The sequence below is a fragment of the Mustelus asterias genome, unplaced genomic scaffold (genome assembly GCF_964213995.1).
Source record: "Mustelus asterias unplaced genomic scaffold, sMusAst1.hap1.1 HAP1_SCAFFOLD_155, whole genome shotgun sequence".
NCBI classification, from domain to species: domain Eukaryota; kingdom Metazoa; phylum Chordata; class Chondrichthyes; order Carcharhiniformes; family Triakidae; genus Mustelus; species Mustelus asterias.
In genome coordinates this window covers 68,259-92,566 of record NW_027590175.1, presented here as the reverse complement: position 1 = coordinate 92,566, position 24,308 = coordinate 68,259, and the positions used below count along the sequence as shown (strand labels likewise).

The 24,308-nt window shown below is 46.2% G+C and overlaps 1 protein-coding gene across 4 annotated transcripts; it reads right to left on the bottom strand.

The window, feature by feature from the left end:
* Positions 1-1,923: 1,923 nt before the first annotated feature.
* Positions 1,924-19,557, bottom strand: LOC144485144 (uncharacterized). 4 transcript variants are annotated; one of them, XM_078203387.1, is made up of 4 exons: positions 19,486-19,548; positions 11,905-12,195; positions 6,440-6,551; positions 1,924-3,462 (listed from the first exon to the last, which is right to left on the bottom strand). In XM_078203387.1, exon 4 carries the CDS (start codon positions 3,110-3,112, stop codon positions 1,934-1,936), a length of 1,179 nt encoding a protein of 392 aa, XP_078059513.1. In that variant the 5' UTR covers positions 3,113-3,462; positions 6,440-6,551; positions 11,905-12,195; positions 19,486-19,548; the 3' UTR covers positions 1,924-1,933. The 4 variants fall into 4 exon arrangements, with proteins under 4 accessions (XP_078059513.1, XP_078059512.1, XP_078059514.1 ...); XM_078203386.1 differs by lacking the exon at positions 11,905-12,195 and having other exon boundaries at positions 19,486-19,557; XM_078203388.1 differs by lacking the exons at positions 11,905-12,195; positions 19,486-19,548 and adding an exon at positions 19,366-19,449.
* Positions 19,558-24,308: the final 4,751 nt, after the last annotated feature.

The following is a 24,308-nucleotide window of genomic DNA, read 5'->3' as shown; positions in this document are numbered from 1 at the left end:
AAAACCGTACACAGTATTCCAGCTGCTATCTCAGCAATGTCCTGTGTAGGTGCAGCAAGTTCCCTTTTTCAAACTCCACCCCCTTGCAGTAAAGTCCAACACTCCATTTGCCTTCTTCTTTACTTGCTGTACCTTCATCCTATTTTTTCACGATTCATGTACAAGGACACCCAGATTTCTCTCTACGGCAGTATTCTTCAGTTTCTGTATATTTAAACAATTTTTTGCTTCTCTATTCTTCCTGCCAAAGTGGAAAAGCTCCCACTTTCCCACACTATACTCCATCTGCCATTTTTCTGTCCATTCAGGTAACTTATCTGTGTCCCTTACAGATTTTTTGTCACAACCTCAACTTGCTTTTCTACCTATCTTTGTATCATCAATTCTGGCTTCATCCAAGTCATTGATCAAGGTGGCTGTTTTTCTCTCTCTCAGTTGTGGGTGATATTTCTCTCTATTCTCCTGGAAACTGAATGAATCTTGTTCCAAACTGGGTTCAATATCAGACATTTCAGGGAGTCAGGAATCATTCGCCCCTGAACCTACACTGGTAAAACCCCAGGCAGTTCCTCAGTAAGGATTTTTCTGGTTCCTCACCATATATTAGTCAGGATACTGAAACCCAGCTTTTCTTACAGTCCACTCCTGGAGGTCCCACTCCCTGAGCCTACAACATTCAGCAGTGTCAGTGCTGAAGTTTCACAGTGGGAGTGATTCCCAGAGTAACTGTCAATCAGATCACCATTGATGTCCAGGTTTGTGTAGTTTTAGTTATCCTGATGTCTAACACACACACATCAATAAAACAGGGAATTCCTGCAAACAAACTGCAGCTTCTTCTCTATCTGGAAATCCAATGTTTGTTGAATAATTGTCCCAGTGGTTAACAGGCTCCTGTGAACTCATCCAACTCGTATTTTAATACTGACTTTAACAAATATATTTTAAATAGGTTTATTTTAAATGAGTTAAAACCAGCCTTAAAATGGTATATATAGTATAACAACCATGGTACTTTTCAGACTGGAAACTTTAACCTGCTGTTTCACTTTCATTTAGGAGCAGATCCCAGTTTTACACCAATCTCTGATTCATGTATCCAGCATTCACCGTCATTCTAAAAACAGAAGTTGCTGCAAAATCTCAGTAAGTCTGACAGAATCTGTAAAGACAGGAACAGTTAATGTTTCCAGTTGAATGTGACTCTTCTTCAGTGTCAAAACATTAGTTCTGTTTCTCTCTCCAGAGATGCTGTCAGACCTGCTGAGTTTTTACAGCACTTCTTGTTTTTATTTACGAGTTCAGGACTCAGACAAGACAATCCACAATACAAATCTTACAACTGGGCCAGGGTTTATTAACATCAGCAGAAACAGACACCAATGAAAATGGTTGGGACCTCGATGAGATTAACAGCAAAATCCAGTCCTTGCAGTCACTCGTGAACCTGATGGTGTTTCAGCAGGTGAGGTGACTGAGTGAATCCCTTCCCACACACGGAGCAGGTGAATGGCCTGTCCCCAGTGTGAATTCGCTGGTGCTTTACCAGGTTGGATGATTGACTGAATCCCTTGCCACAATCAGAGGAGGTGAATGGTCTCTCCCTGGTGTGAACTCGCTGGTGCCTCCGCAGACTGGATGAATCAATAAATCCCTTCCCACAACTGGAGCAAGTGAATGGCCTCTCTCCAGTGTGACTTGGCTGGTGTTTTAGCAGGTTGAATGACTGAGTAAATCCCTTCCCACACTCGGAGCAGATAAATGGCCTCTCCCTATTATGAATTCTCTGGTGTTTCAGCATGTCGGATGAATCAGTGAATCCCTTCCCACAATCAGAGCATCCTCCCCATTGACCAACTGTGAGAATGAACAAAATGCAGTCCTGGATGGAATTGAGAGCAGAAACAATAACAGCAGAATCCAACCCCTGTCATCACTCGTGAACTCGTTGGTGTCTCAGCAGGTGGGATGAAAGACTGAATCCCTTCCCACACTGAGAGCCGGTGAATGGCCTCTCCCCAGTGTGAACTCGCTGGTGCATCCGCAGGCTGGATGAATCACAGAATCCCTTCCCACACTGAGAGCAGGTGAACGGCCTCTCCCCAGTGTGAATTCGCTGGTGTATCTGCAGGTGGGATGACCGAGTGAATCCCTTCCCACACTGAGAGCAGGTGAACGGCCTCTCCCCAGTGTGAATTCGCTGGTGTCTCAGCAGGTGGGATGACCGAGTGAATCCCTTCCCACACTGAGAGCAGGTGAACGGCCTCTCCCCAGTGTGAACTTGCTGGTGTCTCAGCAGGCGGGATGACCGAGTGAATCCCTCCCCACACTGAGAGCAGGTGAATGGCCTCTCCCCAGTGTGAACTCGCTGGTGTCTCTGCAGCTGGTTTGACCAAGTGAATCCCTTCCCACACTGAGAGCAGGTGAATGGCCTCACCCCAGTGTGAACTCGCTGGTGTCTCAGCAGGCTGGATGAATCACAGAATCCCTTCCCACACTGAGAGCAGGTGAATGGCCTCTCCCCAGTGTGAACTCGCTGGTGTCTCAGCAGGCTGGATGAATCACAGAATCCCTTCTCACACTGAGAGCAGGTGAATGGCCTCTCCCCAGTGTGAACTCGCTGGTGTCTCAGCAGGCTGGATGGATCACAGAATCCCTTCTCACACTGAGAGCAGGTGAACGGTCTCTCCCCAGTGTGAACTCGCTGGTGTCTCTGGAGGCTGGATGACCAAGTGAATCCCTCCCCACACTGAGAGCAGGTGAACGGCCTCTCCACAGTGTGAACTCGCTGGTGAGTGCGCAGGGTGGATAAATGAGAGAAACCCTTCCCACACTGAGAGCAGGTGAATGGCCTCTCCCCAGTGTGAACTCGCTGGTGTTTCTGCAGGATGGATAACCGAGTGAATCCCTTCCCACACTGAGAGCAGGTGAACGGCCTCTCCCCAGTGTGAACTCGCTGGTGTGACTGCAGGATGGATGACCGAGTGAATCCCTTCCCACACTGAGAGCAGGTGAATGGTCTCTCCCCAGTGTGGTTGCGCCGATGAGCTTCCAGCAGGGATGGGAGTCTGTATCTCTTCCCACAGTCCCCACATTTCCATGGTTTCTCCATGGTGCAGGTGTCCTTGCCTCTCCCTTGGGTGGACAATCAGTTGAAGCCTTGTCCACACACAGGACACTGGTACAGTCTCTCCCCGCTGTGAATGGTGTGATATTTATTCAGGCTGTGTAACTGGTTAAAGCTCTTTAGTCCGTGCACTGGAACACTCTCACTCGAGTGTGGCCGTGTGTTGGTGCTTTTCCAATCACACTGATGTTTGAAATCTTTTCAAATCAACAGACTGGACAACCATTTCTCCTTCTAGATTCAAAGGCCGATGATATTCAGCTCCCATGGAATATGACTCTGTCAGATCTGACGTAACGTTTGAGATTTCGGCCTGTGATTCCTCTTTCAATATCCTGTAAAACAAGTTTACAAAAGTCATCAGTGTCAGTACAGGATAGAAATTCAGAACAGACAATTCTAGTTTCTATCGAACATTCTTTCCTATTTCAGTCCCAAGAAGCTGTAAATCTCCATCCCACACACTCTCCCTCGATTCTCACTCTGCTGTATCTAATATTCACCCTCCCAATTCTCCTGAAGGTGCTGATTGAGGCTGATTGACAGATCCGTGCTCACTGCTTCCTGTCCTGGACACAGAGACCATAACAAATAGGAGCTGCAGTCGGCTATTTGGCTCATCGAGCCTTTTAAACTATTCAATGAGATAATTTGTTCATCTACCTCAGCATCATTCTCCCCACACTAAACCCATATCCCTTGATATCCTCAATATCTAGAAACCAATCAATCTCTCTCTTGAAAGTAGTTGATGACTGAGGTTTCACTGTCCTCAGGGATTGAGAATTCCAAAGCTTTACCACATCCTTGAGTGAAGAAATCCCCCCACATCTTAGCTTTTGCTCCATCTTCTTGTCTGTTCCCCATAACCCTTGACACCCTTGTCAGTCAAAGATCTGTCTAACTGGAATATATTCAATGATCCTCAGCCTCCACTGGTCCCTGTAGAAGAGAAATCCAAAAGACTAACAGCCCTCTGAGGGAAGAGACGTCTGGAAATATATATATATACAGGGGGATCTTCATCAGTTGATCGGTTAAGGAAGTGGGCCGATGATTGGCAAATGGATTTCAGTACAAATAATACAGAGCACAGAGGCACAACCTCAGGCTAAAGGGACGATCCTTTAAAACAGAGATAAGGAGGAATTTCTTCAGCCAGAGAGTGGGGAATTTGTGGAACTCTTTGCCGCAGAAGGCTGTGGAGGCCGGGTCATTGACTGTCTTTAAGACAGAGATAGATAGGTTCTTGATTAATAAGGGGATCAGGGGTGATGGCAAAAAGGCAGGAGAATGGGGATGAGAAAAATATCTGCCATGATTGAATGGCGGAGCAGACTCGATGGGCCAAGTGGCCTAATTCTGCTCCTATGTCTTATGGTCTTAAGTGTGAGTGTTGCATTTTGGAAAGTCAAACCAGGGTAGGACTTATACAGTGAATGGTAAGGCCCTGGGGAGTGTTGAGGAACAGAGGAACCCAGGAGTACAAGTATATCGTTCGTTGAAAGTGATGTCACAGGTAGACAGAGTGGTGAAGAAGGCATTTAGCACACTGGCCTTCATCAGTCAGGGCACTGAGTATAGGAGTTGGGACATTATGTTATCGTTGTATGAGTCGTTGGTGAGGCTGCACTTGGAGTATTGTGTACAGTTTTTGTAACCCTGTTATAGGAAAGACATTGATAAACTGGAAAGAGTGCAAAGAAGATTTATGAGGATGTTGCCGGGACTAATGGGCCTGAGTGATCGCGAGAGGTTGGACAGGCGAGGGCTTTATTCCTTCGAATGTAGGAGAATGTGGGGTAACTATATTGAGGTGTATTAAATAATGGGGGGCATAGATAGGATGAACCCACATTGTCTTTTTGCCAGGGTCGGGGAATTGAAAACTAGAGGGCATAGATTTAATATGAGAGGGGAAAGATTAAAAGGGACCTGAGGGACAACTTCTTCATGCAGAGGGTGGTGTGTACATGGAATGAGCTGCCAGAGAAAGTGGTTGAATGTTCAAACAGCAGGTTTAAACATTTAAAAAGCATTTGGATAAGTACATATCCCTCTAATCCTTTCCAATTCATGAGCCAAACACGGGCAATTGGGACTAGCTGGGAGGGCACCATGGTTGGCATGGATCAGTTGGGCCTAAGGGCCTGTTTCCGTGCTGTATTGCTCTGTGACTCTGTGCGCTGGCTGCATCAGCATCTACTGCCCATAACTCATTGCCCTTGAACTGAGTGGTTTGCATTGCTGGGGGATAAACAAAAGAACAAAGAACAATACAGCACAGGAACAGGCCCTTCGGCCCTCCAAGCCCGCGCCGCTCCCCGGTCCAGGATTGAATCCTGAATCCAGGATCCCCGCCCAATTTTCCAGCCTATCTACATACCAATATCCTATCCACCGAGCTGTCCCTCACAGCTATGATGCTTTGTTCATCACAACCTATGAACTCACCCCCACCCCCCCATTCCAGACCATGTGATCTCCAGGGAGAGGCGAAAACCCAGAGTGAAAACCCCAGGGCCAATATGGGGAAAAAACAAATCTGGGAAATTCCTCTCCGACCCCCTGAGGCGATCGAAACGAGTCCAGGAGATCACACTGGCCCTGATCGGAAAATGCTTCCCAACCCTATTCATTTCCACTTCCACGAACACCATATGAATTCCCTGCCCCCGAGACAGGTTCCCAACTATCCGCAGTCTCGCTCTGTACTGGCACCAGCAAGATGATCATAGAATGAAGCCTTGAAACGAGAAACAAGGAACAATTAGCCCGTGCCGCTCCCTGGTCCAAACGAGACCACTCATTTGTATCCCTCCATTCCCACTCCGTTCATATAGCTGTCTAGATAAGTCTTAAACGTTCCCAGTGTGTCCGCCTCCACCACCTTGCCCGGCAACACATTCCAGGCCCCCACGACCCTCTGTGTAAAATATGTCCTTCTGATATCTGTGTTAAACCTCCCCCCCTTCACCTTGAACCTATGACCCCTCGTGAATGTCACCACCGTGGTAGATGTGGTAGATTTCCTTCTTTAAAGGACATTATTAAATCAGATGGATTTTTACAACAATTGTCATCAATGGAGTTCTAATTCTAGATTTTTACTGAATTCAAATTTCAACATCTGCCACTGTGAGATTCGAACTCAGGGTTCACAGTGCATTGCCCTGGATCCCTGTATTACTAATCCAATCACACTATCACTGCACCATTGCCTCCTCATCCATGGTAAAGGAGTCACAGTAGCCCGAGATCCATGGAATCAGAGCATGCTCTAAATTTAACTTAATGCTCAGTAGCACTCACCCCAAAACCATTTCACTGTTTTCAACATTTTAAATCCGCTGGAGTCTACATCTGCAAAGATCTCAGAGAGATTGGTGTCCGGGAAAAATGTTGCAATCTTCAAATCTTGTCCCTGTAAATGAGGAAAGTTATAGGTGTAATTCAAGGTTAGAAATTCAAGACAGACAAACATTTCTTTTGGTCGGAGTTTGCTGTGTGTAAATCTTTCCCTTCTAACCCCCTGTAAAGGGAGTTTCCAAAATCCATCAGCATCTGTCCAGAACAGAAATTCCAAACATTCCCTCCTCCTTTAACCTGGCACAGAATTACTTTAGCTGGGACAAAATTGCAGTGGAGGCAGTTCAGAGAAGATCCAGTTGGTTGATTCCTGAAATGAGGAGTTTTATCTTTCAGGTTGAGCAGCTTGGGCCTGTACTCTTTGGAGTTTTGAACACTGAGAAGTAATCCTATTGAAATATCTGGGAATTTAAGGGCGGCACGGTGGCGAGCACTGCTGCCTCACAGCGCCAGGGTCCCAGGTTCAATTCCGGCCTTGGGTCACTGTCTGTGTGGAGTTTGCACATTTTCTGTGCACTGTCTGTGTGGGTTTCCTCCAGGTGCTCTGGTTTCCTCCCACAGTCCAAAGACTGTGGTTCGGTGGATTGGCTATGCTAAATTGACCCTCGTGTCAAATGCATGGGGTTGTGGGGATGGGGCTTGGGTGGGATTGTGGTCGGCACAGACTCGATGGGCCAAATGGCCTGCTTCTGCACTGTAGGGATTCTGTGATTCATATGATATAAGGTGCTTGACAAGGTAGATGCTGAGAGGATGTTTCCTCAGGTGTGGGAATCAAGTAAAAATAAAGGATCTCAAATTTAAGATGAAGATGAAGAGAGATCTTTTCTCTCAGCGGGTTGTTGATCTTTGGAACTCTGTCTTCACCAGTGAGGATTGGAGGCAGGTCATTGAATATATTCAAAGCTGAGGTTTTGATCCACAAGAGAGTTAAGGGTATGGACGGGCTGGGGGTAGCAAAGTAGACATGATCTTATTGAATGATGCAGCAGGCTCGATGGGCCGAATGACGGGCTCCTGTTTCGAATTCTTATTCCGATGTTCTTGGATAGCTGCGCATGCGCCCTGCTACCTATTGTCCCTCTGAAGATAGAGGTTCTGAACCAGCCCCCGAAACCACGCCCATTGTGACCCGTCACAGACAGCAGCGCATGTGCCCTCCTTCCCCGCTGAAACAAGATGGCGGCCGATAACCGGGGCCTGTTCCCGAGATAAAAGCCTGGGAGCTGTAAACCCGGGACCTGCAGGGTCTGATTCGGGCCGTGCAGCCTACAGCGGATGTTTGTGAAGCCTCCGCTCGCTCCCTCCCTACCCCAACTCCCGGCTCCACTTCTCCCGCAGCCCAACCGACTCACCCGCTGAAAAAAGCGTCTCCCGCATTCAGGACTCTGAGCAGTGACACTGCGCATGCCCCAGATACAGCACTGCGCCTGCGCAATAGGCTCCTGTGGAATGACTATAGAACATAGAACATTACAGCGCAGTACAGGCCCTTCGGCCCTCAATGTTGCACCGACCTGTGAAACGAATCTAAACCCATCCAACCTACACTATTCCAATCTCATCCATATGTTTATCCAATGACCCTTTAAATGCCCTTCATGTTGACGAGTCCACTACTGTTGCAGGCAGGCATTCCACACCCTTACTACTCTCTGAGTAAAGAACCTACCTCTGACATCTGATCTATATCTATCACCCCTCAATTTAAAGCTATGCCCCCTCGTGCTAGCCATCATCATCCGAGGAAAAAGGCTTACACTGTCCAACTTATCTAATCCTCTGATCATCTTGAATGCCTCTATTAAGTCACCTCTTAAACTTCTTCTCTCCAACGAAAAAAGCCTCAAGTCACTCAGCCTTTCCTCATAAGACCTTCCCACCATACCAGGCAACATCCTGGTAAATCTCCTCTGCACCCTTTCCAATGCTTCCACATCCTTCCTATAATGCGGCGACCAGAACTGTACGCAATAGTCCAAGTGCGGCCGCACCAGAGTTTTGTACAGCTGCAACATGACAGCATGGCTCCGAAACTCAATCCCTCTTCTAATAAAAGCTAACACACTGTACGCCTTCTTAGCAACCCTATCAATCTGGGTGCCAACTTTCAGGGATCTATGCACATGGACATCGAGATCTCTCTGCTCATCCACACTACCAAGTATCTTACCATTAGCCCAGTACTCTGTATTCCTGTTACTCCTTCCAAAGTGAATCACCTCACACTTTTCCACATCAAACTCCATTTGCCACCTCTCAGCCCAGCACTGCAGCTTATCTATGTCCCTCTGTAACCTGCAACATCCTTCCACTGTCCTCAACTCCACCGACTTTAGTGTCATCCGCAAATTTACTAACCCATCCTTCTACGCCCTCATCCAGACCATTTATAAAAATGACAAACAAAAGTGGCCCCAAAACAGATCCTTGCGGTACACTAGTAACTGAACTCCAGGATGAACATTTCCCATCAACCACCACCCTCTGTCTTCTTACAGCTCGCCAATTTCTGATCCAAATCTCAAAATCACCCTCAATCCCATGCCTCCGTATTTTCTGCAATAGCCTACCGTGGGGAACTTTATCAAATGCTTTACTTAAATCCATAAACACCACATCAACTGCTTTACCCTCATCCACCTCTTTGGTCACCTTCTCAAAGAACTCAATAAGGTTTGTGAAGCACGACCTTCCCTTCACAAAACCGTGCTGACTATCCCTAATCAAATTATTAATTTCTAGATGATTATAAATCCTATCTCTTCTAATCCTTTCCAAAACTTTGCCCACAACAGAAGTAAGGCTCACTGGTCTATAATTACCAGGGTTGTCTCTACTCCCCTTCTTGAACAAGGGGACAACATTTGCTATTCTCCAGTCTTCTGGCACTATTCCTGTAGACAATGACATAAAAATCAAAGCCAAAGGCTCGGCAATCTCCTCCCTAGCTTCCCAGCGAATGCTAGGATAAATCCCATCCGGCCCAGGGGACTTATCTATTTTCACACTTTCCAGAATTGCTAACACCTCCTCCTTATGAACCTCAATCCCGTCTAGTCCAATAGCCTGTATCTCAGTATTCTCTTCGACAACATTGTCTTTTTCCTGTGTGAATACTGACGAAAAATATTCATTTAGCGCCTCTCCTATCTCTTCAGACTCCACGCACAACTTCCCACTACTGTCCTTGACTGGCCCTAATCTTACCCTAGTCATTCTTTTATTCCTGACATACCTGTAGAAAGCGTTAGGATTTTCCTTGATCCTACCTGCCAAAGACTTCTCATGTCCCCTCCTGGCTCTTCTTAGCTCTCTCTTCAGCTCCTTCCTGGCGAACTTGTAACTCTCAAGCGCCCTTACTGAGCCTTCACGTCTCATCTTTACATAAGTCTCCTTCTTCCTCTTCACAAGAGATTCAACTTCTTTAGTAAACCACGGTTCCCCCGCTCGACCACTACCTCCTTGCCTGACAGGTACATACTTATCAAGGACACGCAGTAGCTGTTCATTGAACAAGCTCCACATTTCAATTGTGCCCATCCCCTACAGATTTCTTCCCCATCCTGTGCATCCTAAATCTCGCCTAATCGCATCATAATTTCCTTTCCCCCAGCTATAATACTTGCCCTGCGGTGTATACCTATCCCTTTCCATTGCTAAAGTAAACGTAACCGAATTGTGGTCACTATCACCAAAGTGCTCACCTACCTCCAAATCTAACACCTGGCCTGGTTCATTACCCAGTACCAAATCCAATGTGGCCTCGCCTCTTGTTGGCCTATCTACATACTGTGTCAGCAAACCCTCCTGCACACATTGGACAAAAACTGACCCATCGAAAGTACTCGAACTATAGCATTTCCAGTCAATATTTGTAAAGTTAAAGTCCCCCATAACAACTGCCCTGTTACTTTCGCTCCTATCCAGAATCATCTTTGCAATCTTTTCCTCTACATCTCTGGAACTTTTCGGAGACCTATAGAAAACTCCCATCAGGGTGACCTCTCCTTTCCTGTTTCTAACCTCAGCCCATACTACCTCAGTAGACGAGTCCTCATCAAACATCCTTTCTGCCACCGTAATACTGTCCTTGACTAACAATGCCGCACCTCCTCCTCTTTTACCACCTTCCCTGATCTTACTGAAACATCTAAACCCCGGAACCTGCAACAACCATGCCTGTCCCTGCTCTATCCATGTCCCCGAAATGGCCACAACATCGAAGTCCCAGGTACCAGCACATGCTGCAAGTTCACCCACGTTATTCCGGATGCTCCTGGCATTGAAGTAGACACACTTCAAAGCACCTTCCTGCCTGCCGGTACACTCCTGCGACCTTGAAATCTTATTCATCACCTCACCACTCACATCCTCCTGTACACTGGAGCAGAAATCCAGGTTCCCACCCCCCTGCCGAATTAGTTTAAACCCTCCCGAAGAGCATTAGCAAATTTCCCCCCCAGGATATTAGTACCCCTCTGGTCCAGGTGAAGACCATCCCGTTTGTAGAGGTCCCACCTACCCCAGAATGAGCGCCAATTATCCAGGTATCTAAATCCTTCCCTCCTGCACCATTCCTGTAGCCACGTGTTCAACTGCTCTCTCTCCCTATTCCTCTCCTCACTAGCACGTGGCACGGGTAACAAACCAGAGATAACAACTCTATTTGTTCTCGCTCTAAGCTTCCACCCTAACTCCCTGAATTTCTGCCTTACATCCCCATCTCTTTTCCTACCTATGTCATTGGTGCCTGTGTGGACCACAACTTGGGGCTGGTCCCCTTCCCCCTTAAGGATCTTGAAAACACGATCCGAGACATCAAAGACCCTGGCACCTGGGAGGCAACACACCAGCCGCGAGTCCCTCTCGCTCTCACAGAATCTCCGATCTGTCCCCCTAACTATGCAGTTCCCAATGACTAATGCTCTACTCCTCCCCCCCTTTCCCTTCTGAGCAACAGGGACAGACTCTGTGCCAGAGATCTGTACCCCATGGCTTACCCCTGGTAAGTCGCCCTCCCCAACAGTATCCAAAACGGTATACTTGTTATACAGAGGAACGGCCACAGGGGATCGCTGCACTGTCTGCTTCTTACCCTTTCTAACAGTCACCCAAGTATCCTCATTCCTAGGAGTATGAACCTCCCTGTAGCTTTTATCTATAACTGTCTCTGCCTCCCGAATGATCCTGAGTTCATCCAGTTCCAGCTCCAGATCCCTAACACGGTCTTCAAGGAGCTGGAATTGGGTGCACTTCCTGCAGGTGTACTCAGCTGGGACACTAATGGTGTCCCTCACCTCACACATCCCACAGGAGGAACATTGCACTGCCTGCACTGACATCCCTGCTAACTTCCCGAACTAATAAACGAAAGAGAAAAGAAGAAAAAGAAAAAGAAAGCTCACCTGCTCTCACACCGAGTCTTTTTTTTAGGTTAGAGGAGGAGGGAGGGTGGGAGACTCTACACGTGTAGAGTCTCGGGTTACCTCCCCGTTCAAATTTAGTGGGCAAAAAAAAACCGTCCCAGGTCTCCCTACGGCTGACTTCCGGTTTCCTGTTTCTCAGGAAAAAAACAACTCCGAAAAAAGTAAGTAAAAATAAATTCAGCTTATCTTCCAGTTCTGCCCTCCAAAAATCACTCCCCTCTCTGCCCGCTTCACCGGAAGAATAGGGCACGTTCACAACCGCAGGGGCACCTGGGAATTAACAGCGCCATTGTCAATCAAAGACATATTAGAAAATTATCTTGTGCAATTGAGATCAATTAATTTTTAAAAATACATTCCTCTGAATTTGTGCACTGCCATTCTCTATTTCTAAAATTGATTTAAACCAGTGCTCTCCTGTGGGAATACCCCGAGTTTTTAAAACATTTCTCACTGGTTTCCCCCCTCCCCCCCCTCTCTGCTCTCCTGAAGGTGCTCATACTGATTGGGTAAATCCCCCAGAAACTGGTTTATTTCACTTTCTTTCTCCTGAGACTGAATATTCTGTTTTATGCAATGATACATCACAGATGGAAACCATTTGGCTCACGTTTCCATGCTGTAAACCTCTGTGACTCTATCCTGCCCAGCCGGGCTCTCTTTAAGATCGATCCAATTAATTCCACAGCCCTGCTGGCAGAGTCAGAACAATGTATATTTACTGCAGCAATGCAGGAGGTAAATAGAGAATGTTTTTCGTTGTATATTTCTCAGACACACACCCCTGGAAAGATCAATCGGCTGGTGGACCAAGCAAATATTAAGGTTCCACTTAAAATTAAAACAGAAGGTACAGAGAAAAAACAGCAGTTACCAGGGCCGAGTTGATGGTCAAAATGATGGTGCTGAGCTGCCTTTAGAAAATAACCAGCAATCCAACAAGTCACTCACAATATTGAATCAAACAAAATTGATCAAAGATTCAGATAAAGTATTCTGTTTTCCAACATGATGCTGTGATATTTTGTGATGGTTTCAATGTTCTCAAAATTACTTGGTGTAGTCCTGGTTTATTTAATACTCACTCCCACCCATCGCTGTCCATGAAGCACATTACCCCCACTCTGATTCTCCATCCCATCAGAGACAACTCAGTCACTGACTGGAAATTAGGGCTTTTAATGAGAGCTCTGATAACCGAGAATGCACCGTAGGCAGAATCAACCCGAGCTCACAAACCCCAGACAGTGAACATTATCTCCCAGACCCGAATATAAAACAGTGAACATTATCCCCCCCAGACCCAAATATAAAACAGTGAACATTTTCCCCCCCAGACCCGAATATAAAACAGTGAACATTATCCCCCCAGACCCGAATATAAAACAGTGAACATTATCCCCCAGACCCGAATATAAAACAGTGAACATTATCTCCCCCAGACCCGAATATAAAACAGTGAACATTATCCCCCAGACCGAATATAAAACAGTGAACATTATCCCCCCCAGACCCGAATAAAGAACAGTGAACATTATCCCCCAGACCCGAATATAAAACAGTGAACATTATCCCCCCCAGACCCGAAAATAAAACAGTGAACATTATCCCTCCCAGACCCGAATATAAAACAGTGAACATTATCCCCCAGATCCGAATATAAAACAGTGAACATTATCACCCCCAGACCCGAATATAAAACAGTGAACATTATCCCCCCCCAGACCCGAATATAAAACAGTGAACATTATCCCCCCCCCAGACCCGAATATAAAACAGTGAACATTATCCCCCAGACCCGAATATAAAACAGTGAACATTATCCCCCCCAGACCCGAATATAAAACAGTGAACATTATCCCCCCCAGACCCGAATATAAAACAGTGAACATTATCACCCCCAGACCCGAATATAAAACAGTGAACATTATCCCCCCCCAGACCCGAATATAAAACAGTGAACATTATCACCCCCCCAGACCCGAATATAAAACAGTGAACATTATCCCCCAGACCCGAATATAAAACAGTGAACATTATCCCCCCCAGACCCGAATATAAAACAGTGAACATTATCCCCCCCAGACCCGACTATAAAACAGTGAACATTATCCCCCAGACCCAAATATAAAACAGTGAACATTATCACCCCCAGACCCGAATATGAAACAGTGAACATTATCCCCCCCAGACCCGAATATAAAACAGTGAACATTATCCCCCAGACCCAAATATAAAACAGTGAACATTATCACCCCCAGACCCGAATATGAAACAGTGAACATTATCCCCCCCAGACCCGAATATAAAACAGTGAACATTATCCCCCAGACCCGAATATAAAACAGTGAACATTATCCCCCAGACCCGAATATAAAACAGTGAACATTCTCCCCCCCAGACCCGAATATAAAACAGTGAACATTATCCCCCCCAGACCCGAATATAAAACAATGAACATTATCCCCCCCAGACCCGAATATGAAACAGTGAACATTATCCCCCCCAGACCCGAATATGAAACAGTGAACATTATCACCCCCAGACCCGAATATGAAACAGTGAACATTATCACCCCCAGACCCGAATATAAAACAGTGAACATTATCCCCCAGACCCGAATATAAAACAGTGAACATTATCCCCCAGACCCGAATATAAAACAGTGAACATTATCCCCCAGACCCGAATATAAAACAGTGAACATTATCCCCCCCAGACCCGAATATAAAACAGTGAACATTATCCCCCCCAGACCCGAATATAAAACAATGAACATTATCCCCCCCAGACCCGAATATAAAACAGTGAACATTATCCCCCCCAGACCCGAATATGAAACAGTGAACATTATCACCCCCAGACCCGAATATGAAACAGTGAACATTATCACCCCCAGACCCGAATATAAAACAGTGAACATTATCCCCCAGACCCAAATATAAAACAGTGAACATTCTCCCCCAGACCCGAATATAAAACAGTGAACATTATCCCCCCCAGACTCGAATATAAAACAGTGAACATTATCCCCCCCAGACCCGAATATAAAACAGTGAACATTATCCCCCCCCAGACCCGAATATAAAACAGTGAACATTATCCCCCCCAGACCCGAATATAAAACAGTGAACATTATCCCCCAGACCCGAATATAAAACAGTGAACATTATCCCCCAGACCCGAATATAAAACAGTGAACATTATCCCCCAGACCCGAATATAAAACAGTGAACATTATCACCCCCAGACCCGAATATAAAACAGTGAACATTATCCCCCCCAGACCCGAATATAAAACAGTGAACATTATCCCCCCAGACCCGAATATAAAACAGTGAACATTATCCCCCCCAGACCCGAATATAAAACAGTGAACATTATCCCCCAGACCCGAATATAAAACAGTGAACATTATCCCCCCCAGACCCGAATATAAAACAGTGAACATTATCACCCCCAGACCCGAATATGAAACAGTGAACATTATCCCCCAGACCCGAATATAAAACAGTGAACATTATCCCCCCCAGACCCAAATATAAAACAATGAACATTATCTCCCAGACCCGAATATAAAACAGTGAACATTATCCCCCAGACCCGAATATAAAACAGTGAACATTATTCCCCAGACCCGAATAGAAAACAGTGAACATTATCCCCCCCAGACCCGAATATAAAACAGTGAACATTATCCCCCAGACCCGAATATAAAACAGTGAACATTATCCCCCCCAGACCCGAATATAAAACAGTGAACATTATCCCACTCAGACCCGAATATAAAACAGTGAACATTATCCCCCCCAGATTTGAATATAAAATGGTGAACATTACAGTGCCGGCTCGCCCAGTAAATGGCTGACAGAATAAAACAGCATATTCCTTGATTTGTTCATAATGGGTCGTGATTTCCTTTTCAGCAGCCCACACTCACAAAACCAAAAATACAATGTTTACTGTGATTACAGATTGGGCAGCACTTGCTGAACAATCCTGAGTGTGCCAATAGCTACACTCAATCAATTGAAGATAATCAGTCGAGTTCATAATACGGCTCAGTTATATTTGCGAGAAGTGACATACATACATACGCAGCGATCCTTTCCCTGCAAACAAAAGCCTTGCACCTTTTTTGAATTTCCCAGAAGCTTGAGAAACCTACAGTCTCCTATTGGTTTCTCCATGGCAAAGCTTCAAGTCAATGAGAGTCCACCAATTAGCACCCTTTTCTCCTGTAGTATAAATTGCAATCATTTAAAATTTGGCATTCTTCCGTTTGTCCTGATGAGTGCATGCTGAAAAGATTCAGCAACATGTCTCTCTTGTCAGCAATATTCAAGTTCAGTACCAACAAGTATCTGTGCATTGTTTTATGTTCCTTGATAATTAAATGTGATCGTGGAAGTGTCACTGTGAAGAATGTGTAAGTCAGTAAGAATTGTCAGCATTTTCTCATTGGAAATCTTAATCAGTGGAATCTTTCAGACACTGAATTGTAGTTTGTACCAAATGTCAATTTCAGATTGAAGGAAAATGTATTATAAACAAGTTCCTGAATAAAACAAAAAAAAAATCACAGATAGTACGTTTAAAAGGGGACACAACAGCCCTGAAAATCAGTGACATCTCAGAATATTAAAGCAGAATTCCAGTTGTAGGGATTGTTAATGTCAGCAGAAACAAACCAATATTGTCAGAATATCAATCCTGAATGTGATTAACAGCAGCAGTAACTGCAAAATCTAACTCCTGCTGACAATTGTGAACTTGCAGAGGTGTCAGCAAGTGGGATGACCGAGTGTATCCCTTCCCACACACAGAGCAGGCGAATGGCCTCTCCCCAGTGTGGGTGAGCTCATGTAAATGCAGGCTGCCAGACTGAGTGAATCCCTTCCTACACATGGAGCAAGTGAATGGTCTCTCCCCAGTGTGAGTGCGTTGATTTGCAGTGAGGATTGATAACTGCCTGAAACTCTTTCCACAGTATGTGCAAATAAATGGCTTCTCCTCAGTGTGAATTCACTGATGTGACAGGAGGCCGGATGAATTGGTGAATTCCCTCCCACACGTGGAACAGGTGAACGGCCTTTCCCCAGTGTGAACTCGCTTGTGTGCACTGAGGTTGGATGAAGACCTGAACCTCTTTCCACAGGAAAGCTGAACGGTCTCTCCTCTGTGTGAACTCGCTGGTGTGACAGCAGGTTAGATGACAGAGTGAATTTCTACCACACACAGAATAGGTGAATGGCTTCTCCCCTGTGTGAATTCGCTGGTGTAATCAAAGACCGGATGGTCCAGCAATTCCTTCCCACACAAGGAGCAGGTGAACGATCTCTCCCCAGTGTGAACTCGCTGATGTGCACCGAGGTTGGATGAATATGAGAACCCCTTTCCACAGGTGGAGCAGCTGTACAGCCTCTCCTCAGTGTGAATTTGTTGGTGTAACAGCAGGTGGGATGAGGTAGTGAATCTTTTCCCACACACGGAGCAGGTGAATGGCCTCTCTCCAGTGTGACTGTGTCTATGGTTTTCCAGCAAGTATGGATAATTGAATTCTTTACCACAATCCTCACATTTCCACGGTGCAGGTGACTTTGTGTCTCTCCAGGTTGGATGATCAGTTGAAGCCTTATCCACACACGGACCACGTTTATGGTTTCTTCTCACTGTGAATGGTGTGATTTTTTTCAGGCTGTGTAACCGGTTAAAGCTCTTTTCAGTCAGTTCACTGGAACACTCTCACTCGGGGGTGTGTGTCTCGGGTCTTTTTCTGCCACATTGAATTTTTAAAATTTTCTTCCACTGACAAAACAGGCAATGATTTCTCCCTCCACTGTAAAAAGCAATCATACTGAGGTCATGATGAATCAAATGGTTCTGCAGACCTTGACCTAAAGTTTAGTTTGAGTTTCCTGTCTGTGAATCCTCCTCTTCTAGTTCCCTGCAAAAAGAGCTTAAAAAACGAATTCATAACAGACAATTCGAGTTTCCATGGAACACTTCTTCATCTCATTTATCTTGAGCTATAATCTCCATCCCACACACTCTCTCTTGTCCCTGGTCTAAATCAAACTCCTTGCCCCATCTCCACCATTTCATGTCTCCACTCTGAGACCAGCTCCCTCTGCCTTGTCACTCTGGCTGGATTCAGTTCTCCAGACCATGTGCAGATTGACTGTACAACCAAGGAGTCAATTATTTTCTTTTAAGGTCAGGGGACATGAAGTTCCACCGACTCTGTTGTTACCACAATGGCCACACGTCCCCTGCTCACCACTGAAACAACACGGTGACCGTTAACACGGACCTGTTCCGAGGAAAGGCTCCATTTTATTTGTGCCACAGCACCAGGGGAATTACCTCCTGCACAGGCACAAAGGTATCATCAGTCACAGAAAATAATTGCAGCTGGTGTCTCAAACCTCATTTTAACATTTGCTCCCAGACATTCTAAATTACATTTGAAATACAAACTGACTTCTGGCATTATGGAGTAAATTAAAACATAATCATTTTCAGAATGACCATTCCCGAGAATCAATTCCCAAATCAGTAATATGAAAATTCTCATCAGAAATACATTGGAAAAACGGCTATTTTAATGGACATTTTCACAAACGTTATAAAAATGATTTTTCAAAAAAAATTAATATTTTCTTCAACAGATGAATAATAATAATTTAATAAAACAACCACCCAATGAGGATCCTGACTCAGGGTTTCTGAGCTTCATTGACCACTAACTGAACCAGCTGGGAATTGTCTCCACAAAACTTCCCCAACTCTCTCCCGGGAAAAAGCTGCAAACCCGGGAGCTGCAGCTTTTTACTGGGGGTGTTGGTGCCTCCAGCGGGTGTTTGTGAATCCTCCCCGCCCACCTCCCAGGGTTTCCTTCCTTCCCAGAGATCAGAGTCCTCATTGATTTGAGGCCAAAGTGTAACCTCTTATTTATTGTCCCCCTCCCCCATCCTCTGATGTGAACCATCCTCCAGTGGCTGAGCCAGGATGGGGCCGTTAACCTGGGCCTGTTCCCGGGAGGGAGGGAGGGAGAAGCCCCGCAGCTGCAAACCAGGGAGCTGACAATGATTCTGAAGGGTTTGCGGATCCACAAAGTGTTTCCAAATCCTCGCAGCCACCGCCTAACGCTGACTCCGCTTCTCCGGGACAAACAAGCGCCAAGGACAGCAATGACACTGCGCATGCTCCACGTCACAATGCCCGGGAACTGATTGACAGCAGCTCCGGACCAATAGGAGGAGGGGGCGGGGCTGGAGGACCGAGCAGAAGCGGCTGGTCCTCCAACCAATCAGACTGAATGGGGGGGGGAGGGGGCTGAGCCTGGAGCTCCCATCTGTCTGCGCGTGCGCTCGGCCGCACACTGTCAAGATTGCGATCGTTCACCCGGGCCCGAATCGGGGGAAAAGCCCGAACAACCTTTCAACGGTTCAAATATCGAATCCGAGCTTCCTATTGGGGGCTTGCGGCCTACACGGGACTTTTATGAAGCCTCGAAGTCCGCCCACCCACCGGCTCCATCACTCATTCCTGATTTACCCGGTGTTATCGCCCGGACTGAATATTTCCGCAACCGCCTCAATCCCCAGTGATCGGCACTGCGCATGCTCCAGATCACCACAGGGCAACTCGCCCTTAGCCCCGCCCCTCATTCACTCCGATTGGTTGGAGGACCAGCCGCTCTCGCTCGGTCCTCCAGCCCCGCCCCCTCATTCACACTGAATGTTTTGCCTTCTCCCAAAACCCAAGGCCATCTTTCCCAGAACTCCATATTTGAATTCTTCAATCAGGTTTCTGCCTTGCCACATTACTGAAACAGCTCTTATCAAAGTCCGCACTGACATCCTATGTGACTGCAACAAAAATGAACTTTCCCTTTTTATCCTCGACCTATTTGCAGCCTTTGGCAAGGTCGCCCACATCATTCTGCTCCATCCCTCTCCACTGTCGTCCAGCTGGGTGGGGCTACTCTCTTCTGGTTCTACATGGGCGGCACGGTGGCACAGTGGTTAGCACTGCTGTCTCAAGCACCAGGGACTCGGGTTCGATTCTGGGTCACTGTCTGTGTGGGTTTCCTCCGGATGTTCTGGTTTCCTCCACAGTTCAAAAGATGTACTGGTTCGCATTGACCATGCCAAATTCTCCCTCAGTGTACCCAAACAGGCGCAGGAATGTGGCGACTAGGGGATTTTCATAGTAACTTCATCGCAATGTTAATGTAAGCCTACTTGTGAAACTAATAAATAAACATTAAACTTTAAACCTATTCTTCTCTCTTCAATCAGAGTCAGAGAATCACTTATAATATCTTCCCTTCCCATTCCCACACTTACCTCTGGTGTCTCCAGAGGCTTGGCCTCTTATTTCTTATCAACATATTCCCATCAGTGACAACATCTGAAAACAGTGTCAGTTTTCACATTTACTCTGTTAAAGAGACAATATAAATGTAGAGTGTTGTTATTGTCTGACAATGATAGATCAGGAATATCACAAACATTTTAAATGTTCATTCCACATTTCTATTTCTTCTCAAAGTCTCAGTCTGGAACAGATCCCAATTTAACACCAATCTCTGACTTGACATCACATTTCCAATATTCACCGTTGTTCTTCCTGACTCTAAACCCAGTTGTAAAGGAGTTTCTGTTCTCCCTCCAGGACCACTGAATCATGGAAGAGCGTGGCTGGGACACATTCCTTACACACCTCAGCTTACACAGCCACATGTTCAGTCCGGGATGTCACTAAAAGCAGCAATGACAAACTCCAAATTCTACAATCATTTGTGAACTCGCTGGTGTCTCAGAAGGTCGGATAACTGAATGAATCCCTTCTCACACTCAGAGCAGGTGAATGGCCTCTCTCCAGTATGAACTCGTTGGTGTCTCTGAAGAGTAGATGACTGAGCAAAGCTGTTCCGACATACAGAACAGGTGAATGGCCTCTCCCCAGTGTGAACTCGCTGGTGTACCAGAAGGTCGGACAACTGACTGAATCCCTTCCCACACTCAGAGCAGGTAAATGGCCTCTCCCCAGTGTGAACTCGCTGATGTCTCAGAAGTTGGGATGACTGAATGAATCCTTACCACACACAGAGCAGAGGAATGGTCTCTCCCCAGTGTGAACTTGCTGATGTGTCAGAAGGTGGGATGACCGATTGAATCTCTTCCCACACACAGAGCAGAGGAACGGCCTCTCCCCAGTGTGGACAAGCTGATGTGCTACCAGATGCTTCTTGCTTTTAAACCTCTTCTCACAATCAGAGCATTTAAAAGGTCTCTGATCACTGTGTACAAGTTGATGGTCAGTGAGATGGGATGACTGAGTGAATCGCTTCCCACATACAGAGCAGGTGAATGGTGTCTCCCCAGTGTGACAATGATAACGTTTTCTCAGCTTTGGGTAATTGAAGCTCTTCCCACAGTCCCCACATTTCCACAGTTTCTCCATGATGCCAGTGTCCTTGTGACTCTCCAGATTGGACAATCAGTTGAAACCTTGTCCAAACTGTATGGTTTCTCCTTGCTGTGAATGATGTGATGTTTTATCAGGCTGTATAACTGGTTAAAGCTCTTTCCACAGTCAGTTCACTGGAACACTCTCACTCGGTGCTTTTCCAGTCAATTGTTTCAAAACTTTCAGTTTGAAATCCTCAGACAGAAACAGAGAAACATTTCTCATTCCACATTCAAAGGTTCACAATATTCAAGCGCTGATGAATCAAGTGAGTAGATGTTGGATGTCATGTTTGGTTTGATGTTCTTGTTTGGAATTCCTCCCTTTCTCATAGCCTGTAAAAGGAGTTTATAAAATGAATCCTCGTAAGTACAGGACAGAAATTCTAAATAGACAATTCTGATGCTGTGGAACATCTTTTCCTCGCTTGTTCACTTATGGGCTGAAGGACCTCTTTCTGTGCTGTGTGACTCTATGACAGCAAGTCCAGTTAGCCCCAAGACCTCAGTGCCTGCTCACCCACATTGATTCCCAGTCACAACAAAAGCAGAAACTGCTGGAAACTCTCAGCAGGTCTGACAGCATCTGTGGACAGAGAATAGAGCCAACTTTTCGAGTCAGGATGACCCTTCATCAGATTTCAGCATCTGCAGTACTTTGTCATGATTTCCAGTCAAGCAGAGTCCTGGTTTTGAAATTATCAGTCTTATATCCAAATACCAGACACATTGATAGCTGAAATCATTTCCCACAGACAGAACAGCTTCTTTACACATTCAAAGGTCAATGATCTTGATGAATCGACTGAATCTAGATACAATGTTTTGAATTGTGAATTCTCTCCTCCGAGTATCCTGTAAATACATTACTGTCAGTCCAGGTTAGCAATCCACCATTTTCGGTTTTTATTTCAGATTTCTAGAACTCACAGAATTTTGCTTTTAACATAGAAATGCATAAAGCTCTGTCCTGCTGCTGGTATTGCCCCCTATAAAGATGGCAGCGTCCTTGCCGGAACATTGCCCCTTATAAAGATGGCAGCGCCCTTGCCGGAACATTGCCCCTTATAAAGATGGCGGCCGGCGAGCCCGGCCCGACACCGAGAGAACAACCGTCTCGGTCCAAATGGGGGACCGTTAGATTTTTACTCGAACTTTGCGAGCCGAGTCCGGTGTTAATGAAATCTCTCCACCCACCAGCTCCGTTCCCCATCCACACTCGGTGTTTTATTTCACCCGTTGCGAAAGCCACACGAGCTCCTCACGCTTCCGTCAAGCTGCAGCACCTGCATTGCGCATGCTCCAATCACAGCCTGACAGTGCGCATGCGCAGCAGCCCCCGCAGTGAATGCTGGGTAATGGCTCTGCCATTGGATTGTCCCTTTGTGGACACAGATTGGAACAACAGGGACAAGACCATTCATCAGCAATTCACACACTGGTCATGTCTGCCATGTCCTTGGTTATTGGTCACATGTGGTCAGCACTGCTGCCTCACAGCGCCAGGGACCTGGGTTCAATTCCAGCCTCAGTTTACTGTGTGGAGTTTGCACATTCTCCCTGTGTCTGCGTGGGTTTCCTCCCACAGTCCAAAGATGTGCAGGTTAGGTGGATTAGCCATGATAAATTGCCCCTTTCATGTTGGGGCATGAGATTACAGGAATAGGGCCTGGATGGGATCGTTGTCGGTGCAGGCTTGATGGGCCGAATGGCCTTCTTCTGCACTATAGGGATTCTATGATTGTGTGTGTCAAATTTAGTGCTCTGAACATTGTATAATTAAAAAGTAAGCATGCAACCTATTTTGCCAACAGAAATCGAGTACAATGTTGGTAAATGTGAGGTCATCCATTTTGGTAGGAATAACAGCAAAATGGACTATTTTTTTTATTGTCACATGTTTTAGCATACAATGAAAAGTATTGTTTCTTCTGCGCTAGAAAGACAAAACATACCGTTCATAGAGAAGGAAATGAGAGAGCGCAGAATGCAGTGCCACAGCCACAGCTAGGGTGCAGAGAAAGACCAACCCAATGCAAGATAGGCCCACCCAAAAGTCCGACAGCAGCACGGGAAGAAGCTGCTCTCGAGTCGGTCGGCACGCGACCCCAAGACCTCTGCATCCCCCTCCCGATGGAAGAAGGTGGAAGAGAGAATGTCGGGGGTGCGCGGGGTCCCCAACCATGCATTTAAATGGTAATAAATTGCAGCATGCTGCTGCGCAAAGGGACCTGGGTGTCCTTGTGCATGAATCACAAAAAGATGGTTTGTCAGAGCCACCGGATGATAGTGATTAAGGCACGCTGCCCTGGCTTTTCTTTGGTATCGGGATGATGGTCCTCTTCTTGAAGCAGGTAGGGACCTTAGATTGTTGTAATGAGAGGTTGAACATGTCTGTGAATACCCTTGCCAGCTGATCCACGCAGGACCTCAGTGCTCATTGGGGTACCCCGTCTGGGCCAGTTGCTTTCCATGGGTTGACTTTTGAGAAGGCTACTCAGATGTCTGCACTGGTGACCTAACATACAGAATCATTCGAGGCTTCTGGGATGGAGGGTGTGCTCTCGCTGACCTCTTGCTCACAACGGGCATAGAATGTGTTGAGCTCAGTGGGGAGGGGTGCATTGGAGCCGGTGATTTTACCTGCCTTAATCTCGTAGCCTTTTATGTCTTGCAGACCTTGCCATAGTCGACGGGAATCCATGTGGATAGCCTGGGATTCTAGCTTGATCCGGTACTGTCTTTTGGCATCTTTGATGGATCTTCATAGATCATATCTGGCTGTCTTGTATAGGTCAGTGTCGCCTGACATGAACGTCTCAGATCTAAACTTCAGCAGACAGTGGATATCCCTGTTCATCCATGGTTTCTGGTTGGGAAACACATGGATTTGCTTCTTTGGCA